General features: G+C 55.2%; 1 protein-coding gene across 9 annotated transcripts; it reads right to left on the minus strand.

Moving 5' to 3' along the window:
• Positions 1–4,130: 4,130 nt before the first annotated feature.
• LOC112624880 (tubulin beta-8 chain) lies at positions 4,131–6,651 on the minus strand. 9 transcript variants are annotated; one of them, XM_025385950.1, is made up of 5 exons: positions 6,379–6,435; positions 6,027–6,135; positions 5,839–5,949; positions 5,327–5,352; positions 4,144–5,254 (listed from the first exon to the last, which is right to left on the minus strand). In XM_025385950.1, exons 1-5 carry the CDS (start codon positions 6,433–6,435, stop codon positions 4,295–4,297), a joined length of 1,263 nt encoding a protein of 420 aa, XP_025241735.1. In that variant the 3' UTR covers positions 4,144–4,294. The 9 variants fall into 9 exon arrangements, with proteins under 9 accessions (XP_025241734.1, XP_025241735.1, XP_025241742.1 ...); XM_025385957.1 differs by having other exon boundaries at positions 4,144–4,654; positions 5,261–5,352; XM_025385954.1 differs by having other exon boundaries at positions 4,144–4,977; positions 5,224–5,352.
• Between the last annotated feature and the right edge of the window lie 967 nt (positions 6,652–7,618).

Here is a 7,618-nt window from a genome sequence, read left to right on the forward strand (position 1 = left end):
GGGGCCAGCACTCAACTCCCAAATCTTGGACTTGGTGCTCTCTGGGAGAATTGTACTGGACACCAGCTTCGTTTTCTGGCTCCTGGAGGTTTGGAATCAGATGGAGGAAGGCATGCATGCAGGCTGAGCTCGAGGTCAGTGTGAGACCTCCCACCTCCTACTCTGGAATCAGATGGAGGAAGGCATGCATGCAGGCGGAGCTGGAGAGATGAGCTGGGCTGGGCAGAACAGTCCTCCCATGACCCTAGACCTTAAGTGCTCCCACATGCTCTCAGGCATGTATCAAACCAAGAAAGCAGGCTAGGAGGGTAACACAGTTAAGTGTATACAGGGAGCTAAGAAATACTTGAGCTGAGCAAATGACACACAAGGAGACAGAAGCAGTATGACCTTTACACAGTGACCTGGCTCAAATGATTTCAGGCTCTCATTAACCAGGCGAGCTCCGCCTTCTCTCTGAGCTAAGTAAACCTGAGGGGTAAAGTGGGAGTTGGGGAAAATGGAAAAGAAAGCCTGGCAGTATTTCTTCTAACTCTGTTATAAATAAAAAGTAAAACATAAATGCCCTGTCTCAGGGCCCAAATGTTAGGTGAAAAAATGTTTGTCGTCTCAGTCACATGACATGGACTGTAGCAGAGCAGTACACACATGGACATTATTCCTTTCCCTCTGCATGTTGTGTGCTGTCTCAGTTTTATAAGGTACCTGCTCCACTTGTCTCATCACACTAGCTGCAAACAAGGCCACTGAATGTCACACCAGGTGGCCAGCATGTCTGTGAAGGGCGGAAACTGCGGCAGCCAAACAGCTGGCAGAGGCCAGCTAGTACGTCCCCGATGCCCACTCCATAGAGGACTCCACACTTAAAAGACAAGGTAAGGACGTGTCAGGCTGCCTCACTAGTTATCGCCCCAAATGAAAAAATAAAAGTAACCCCTCCAGGGAACGTGTGTGTACACACAAAAGTACGTGCACACAGCTACATGCAAAGGGGAAAGGCTGGGAAGGAACCAAATCCACCTCTGAACACCAGTTACTTGTGGGGAAAGGGCAGGTGAAGCCGCCTGTCAGCATTACTCACCTTTTCAACTGATGAGCTTGCAACACTTTTGGTAATTTCTCATAAAAAGGCAATTTTCACTCTTTGGGTGATCACCCAGGTCCTGCAAAACTGAGCCACCAACAACCACCTGCACCACTTCCCATGAGGCCAAATAATGGCTTCCCTCAAAGCTCAGCCCTCCCACCCACCTCCCAGTCCTGTCCCATGCAGGGGGCTACCGGCCTCCTGGGGTACAGGGGTCCAGGCCAAACCCAAGCCACAGATGGTTGGTGAAACCTGCATGTATCCAAGGGCCTTCCCCCAACCTGGCCGTGTGCCCACTGCATAGACAGGCCTGTGCTCGCTCCCCTAGGACACAGACTCCCTTTTCTTCAGTTGGAATGAGGGATGGGGAGATTCGATGGTGTCCTCTACAGGTTGGTTTCTTCGGCTGGAACGAGGGATGGGGAGATTCGATGGTGTCCTCTACAGGTTGGTTTCTTCGGCTGGAATGAGGGATGGGGAGACTTGATGGTGTCCTGTACAGGTTGGTTTCTTCAGTTGGAATGAGGGATGGGGAGATTTGATGGTGTCCTGTACAGGTTGGTTTCTTCAGTTGGAATGAGGGATGGGGAGATTCGATGGTGTCCTGTACAGGCTGGATGTTAATATGTTGAGGTGCTCTTGGAGAAGCTTGCCTGAGTTCGGCGCTTTCTCAGCACGTGGTGTGTGCTGCCCCTTCGAGCTTCAGAAGTCCCAGAAGGAAAGTGCTTCTGCAACCCCCATTCACTGTTGAGCAGAGGTCAGGTGGTCTGCAGCTGGCCGAGCAGCTGCTAAGTGGCCAACAGGCTGGATCTGCCTGTCACTTGCAGAGGCCCTGCCTGGCTGCTGGGGCTGCCCTGAGACTCCCTCCTCCTCCTCTTCCCTCCACAGCTGTCCCAGCTTCTATCCACAGCGGTGCTCCAGGTGGGAAACACCTGGGGATGCACCAGGGTGCAACTACTCAGACTCCAGCATGCAGAAGAGCCCTGGCTCCCTGCTGTTTCCATATCCAAGCCCAAGCTTCAGCTTCAGCAAATCCAAGCCTCCCTGAATTTCCTGCAAGACCAAACTGAGCCCTACAACCCCCACTACACTGGTTAGCTGCCAGTCCCAGCCCCTGCTCCCTCCTGGGCCCCTGTCTGTACAGTTCTGAAGTCCTACAAGAATGTTGAGAACCTAAGCCAACTCTCACCCAAAGAGGTAAACAACCAGCGGCCTCCAGGGGTAGAGAACATACCCAGACAGGTTCTGCTGCCTGAAGGCTCAATGTCCTTCCCCTACAACACACCATGCTTGCCAGGCTGGAAGAGGGGCTCCAGAAACTTGGGAAACCTGGGCCTATAGCTGGCATGTGTAAAAGAGGCCTGGAAAAGCACACTCCTGTCCATGAAGCCCCCAAATGGAACTAGGTAATTGGGAAATACATGGGCACCAAGCCTGACCCTCACTCAGACCCAGGTGGGAACTGCAGCAGTGACTTGCCCCCTCTGCCACTCTGGCTGCACCACTACAGGAAGGGGGAGCATCTAGCCCCACACGTGAGTGGAGACACTAGGTGTAGGCAGGTTCCAGTGGTTGCTGCAGCTGAACCTTCCCAACTAGGTCCATGCAAGGCCCTCTCAGATGTGTGCGCACCTGGGTTGGGCAAGGACACCCCTCAGAGTGAGAGCCACTGAGCAGGGCTGTCACAGACGCCCCTTTTCCTGCTCCAAGAACAGGTTGGGGGAGTATGGGGGACCTCTCTCCCCTCCCAGCTGCTTCCAGGAGCCACTTCTTTCGAGATGAGGCACTCTCCTGCCTGCCCATTCCCATTTGGCTGCAATAGACCATTGCCAACATTCAGAGAAAAAGGGGCCTCACCTGTTTTCCCGACACGTCGGAGGCAGGTGGGTATGTCCAGGGGACCTGGGGTAGAACCTGAACATCTGTCCACCCCCAGGCCATGCTGGCTTCATCTTATCTGTGTGATGGGGGTGGGGGTGGGAATTACCAAGAGACCATCACACAGGCCATGGACAAGTTCTACAAGAGCCAGGTAGAGGAGCACCGTCCGTGCATGCTGCCCGGCACCCAGCTCACACACGTATCTCTTATTTGACAGCTTCCCCAAAGCAGGCTTTGAAGTCCGGGCTCCCCGAGAAACCTGGGGAGGAGACTCTGCAGGCTAAAGGGCCTATCCCCAAAGGTGCCATCCTCACCAGTCTCATCCTGACAATCTTGGGTTATTTTTGCCCTGAAGTTTTGGAGAGGGGGACAGGGAGACACAGACAGTACGCAGTAGCCACCTTTCCAGAGAGCATCAGCCCTCCAGACTGGGCAGGTCCGACCTCCACTTGGGCGTTTCTCTCACTGGCTGCCAGTTGGGGGAAGCAGCATTGTGAGCACCTGCCCGTCTCCCCAGGTCCTGTTCAGAAACCCCATCTGTGCCTCTGGAGAGACTGCCCCAAGCACACAGGCCCAGCAACTGCCATCTATGGCCCCCAGGACCTAATCCCCTTCTGCATAGGGGTCAGTGCATGTGAGTATACACTGGGCTTGATTCCTGCCCACTAGTCCCTGTCAGATATCCCATGCCCACCTCAAGAGAATGAGGCCACACAAACACACCCAGGCCATCATGGTGATGGAGCAGCTGGGGTCCTACTTGCCCACCCTTCATTGCTGGTTCAGAGCCAGCTGCCTGACCACATTCCTACCCTGAGATGGGACTTTGGGGACATTGCCCACCAGGGTCACTGACCACTTTTAGGGTTCAAGAAACAGGGCAAGCTGGTCCCCTAGAAGTCTGGAACATGGGATAAGCCAAGGCTTGCCTTCAGAACAGATTTTCCACCACGTAGCCGCCCAAGGCCCAGGGCATCCCCAGGTTCATGTGAAGCCTGCCTGCCATGTCCACAGCCCATGCCGACCCCTCCTGGAGCCACTGGAATGCTTGTTCCTGGGCACGCAACAAACTCAGACAGCTTCAGCCTTGCAAGACAACCATGCAAATCTGGCAGCCTTAGCCGGAGGGGGGGCCCATAGAAAGAAGTTGGAGGTGAAGCCGGATGTGATGAGGATACTTTATTAGGCAAAATCGTATACTATAAAAATGCTTTAAAATGCAGGAGGAGGAGGTGAAGACACAAACAAGTGTGTAGTGACACATGGCAGTCAGAACACAGTAAAGAATCCATACTGCTTCCCCCCTTTACCTAGAAAAGGAAAGTTCTAGGCCTCCTCCTCCTCAGCATATTCCTCAAACTCCTCCTCCTCGGCTGTGGCATCCTGATACTGTTGATACTCAGAAACCAGGTCGTTCATGTTGCTCTCCGCCTCGGTAAATTCCATCTCATCCATCCCCTCGCCCGTATACCAATGGAGGAAGGCCTTGCGCCGGAACATTGCTGTAAACTGCTCTGAGACACGCTTGAAGAGCTCCTGGATGGCCGTGTTGTTCCCAATGAAGGTGGCTGACATTTTTAGCCCCCGGGGCGGGATGTCACAGACGGCTGTTTTGACGTTGTGGGGGAGCCAGTCAGCGAAATAGCTGCTGTTCTTATTTTGAATGTTGAACATTTGTTCATCCACCTCCCTCATGGGCATGCGACCCCTGAAAATGGCAGCCGCCGTTAGGTAGCGGCCATGACGGGGGTCACAAGCTGCCATCATATTCCTGGCATCAAACATCTGCTGCGTCAGCTCAGCCACCGTCAGGGCCCGGTACTGCTGGCTGCCCCGGCTGGTCAGGGGGGCAAAGCCGGGCATGAAGAAATGCAGCCGGGGAAACGGGACCATGTTCACGGCCAGCTTCCGCAGGTCAGCATTCAGCTGGCCTGGGAAGCGCAGGCACGTGGTGACCCCGCTCATGGTGGCAGACACCAGGTGGTTCAGGTCACCGTAGGTGGGCGTGGGCAGTTTCAGGGTCCTGGAACAGATGTCGTATAACGCTTCGTTGTCTATACAGAAGGTCTCATCTGCATTTTCTATGAGCTGGTGGACTGAGAGGGTGGCGTTGTAGGGCTCCACCACCGTGTCTGACACCCTGGGCGAGGGCAGGATGCTGAATGTGTTTATGATCCTGTCTGGGTACTCCTCCCGGATCTTACTGAGCAGAAGGGTACCCATCCCAGACCCCGTCCCCCCACCCAGGGAGTGGGTCAGCTGGAAACCCTGCAGGCAGTCACAGCTCTCAGCCTCCTTTCTGACAACGTCCATCACCGACTCCATCAGCTCCGCGCCTTCTGTGTAGTGCCCCTTGGCCCAGTTGTTTCCGGCCCCACACTGACCTGTAAGACAGTACAGCCAGTCACTCGATGGCCAGGTATACGGTCATCAGTGGTCACCATAATGCAAAAAGGGCCAAGTGTCATGTGAGGTGAGCGCACCATTCGCCCTGCATGTGGAGCAAATGAAACCCCGCCCCCAGAGTTACAGGACAGCAGCCTCCCTGTTAGAAATTAAGTCAGGAGTCAAACCTGAGACAGGCTGACAGGCCTCCCTGCAGGTGGCTCCTGCCCATTTTCAGAGAAGGCAGTAGCCACAGCCCCAGCTCAGCTCCCTGCAGGGAGTTGACATCAGTAGCTCTTGACCTTGAGGAGACACCTGGGCCTTCCTCCCAAAGCCCGTTTAGGAGGCAGTTGGGGCGACTCCACTGGGAGGATAGGAGGGTGTTCAGGGGCCCTGGCTCCGCAGTTCCCAGGGCGATGACCTTGGGGCACTCCTAGATTTTGAGCGACTAAGGAACCTCCCCCCAGTCCTCCCCCACAGCTCACCAAAGATGAAGCTGTCCGGCCTGAAGATCTGCCCGAAGGGCCCCGAGCGCACAGAGTCCAGGGTGCCCGGCTCCAGATCCACCAGCACAGCGCGGGGCACGTACCTGCCACCTGAGAGGGGCGGGAGGCCATGAGCGAGGGGAGGGCCGCGTTCCCAGGAGGGCGGTGGGGAAGGTCGGGGGTCTCACCGCAGGCCTCGTTGTAGTACACGTCGATGCGCTCCAGCTGCAGGCGGCTGTCCCCGTGGTAGGTGCCCGCGGAGTCGATGGCGTGTTCGTCAGAGATCACCTCCCAGAACTGCGAGACGGGAGGGGCCGGACAGGCCAGGGCCAGTCACGGGGGCGCCCCAGCTCCTCTCCCACCCCCACCCTCATCCGCACCCCCATCCCTAGGCCACCGTGTTCCTGGGGTCCACCCCGGCCGCCTCGCCAGCCGTCCAGTCCCCCCGCGTCCCCGGCAGGGACCCGCCCCCGCCCCTGCCAACATCTTCCCTGGCCACCCGCAGGCCCGAGCTGGGCCCTCAGAGCCCCCACTGCCAACCTTGGCGCCGATCTGGTTCCCGCACTGCCCGGCCTGCGTGAGCACGATCTCTCTCATGGCTAAGGCGGGATCAGGGCGGCAGGAGAGACGCGAGGAGGAGGAGCAGACGCGCAGTGACCCAGCCCGCCCTCTGCCAACGCTGAAATAGCCCCGCGCCCACCTCCCCCAGCCTCGGATTGGGCTCCCAGAATAAGCAGCAGCTTGACTTCCACACAGGTGTACCCACCTGTGCATCCGTTGGCGTTGAACGTCTGTTGGGGAGCTCAGGTGTCCCTGCTGTGGTCCTTTCCACGTTGGGGAAAGCTGGTCAGCTGGAGAACTTCCTCCCACGTCTTTAGTAAGACTAAATCCCTAGCTGAACTGAAACTGAATTTTCTTCCCATGTGGGAGGGGAGGACTCCAGTTTCCATACTCACAGAGTGCATTGCACCTGCCCTAGATTGAGGACATATTTTTGTAATTGATGAGTCCTTTCCTCTGTTAGGAGATCTGTGGTTAGGAAAGGCCTTCCGTATGTTAACTCTACAGGACTTCATTATAAGTTTGACTTTGGAGCAGTTCAAGCCCGCAGTAAGCTATGGGTGTTAGAGATAGTCAGGCCTCTGATTTAGCTAGAGTCTTCTTTAGAGTAGGACTAGCCCTTTCACCTTTCCAGAGGGCCGCGATCTCCACGCAGAGTGAAGGTAATAGCGGTCTCCACGCAGAGTGAAGGTAATATTGGATTCTTCAAGCTGAGGATAGGTGTTGGGATACGCCTGCCGCAAAAGATGGGCCGTTGTCACTTTGCAGGCTTTTAGATGACCCAAACTGAGGAGCTATTTCTTCTGGTAAACATTTTTCAGATGGGGTGGGGAATGCCTCGATCTAACCAGTGAAGGTATCAGTAAGCATTAGCAAACATTTGAATCTCCTGCAGAAAGGCATCTGAGTAAATTAGAGTTGCCAGTTCTCACCTGGATAGGTTCCTCAATGTTGGACAGGTTTAACTGGAGAAGGAGAAAATTGCTGGCCATTTGGGTCTTGTCAGGCACAGAGCATGCAGGTGTCAGCTGATTGATTCTGTGTGGATTGTTTTCCTTGGAGTGGGGGTCTTGTCTTGGTGTCCCTTCATGGTGTTGCTGAAAGATGTTGCTGGAAAAGAGGGTCCTGATACAGACCACAAAGTAGGATTCTTAGATCTTGTGCAGGAAAAAAATTGAGGTGAGTCAGCACAGTGAAAGAAGCAAGTTTATTAGAAATG

Source organism: Theropithecus gelada, chromosome 5, assembly GCF_003255815.1.
Source record: "Theropithecus gelada isolate Dixy chromosome 5, Tgel_1.0, whole genome shotgun sequence".
NCBI classification, from domain to species: Eukaryota; Metazoa; Chordata; class Mammalia; order Primates; family Cercopithecidae; genus Theropithecus; species Theropithecus gelada.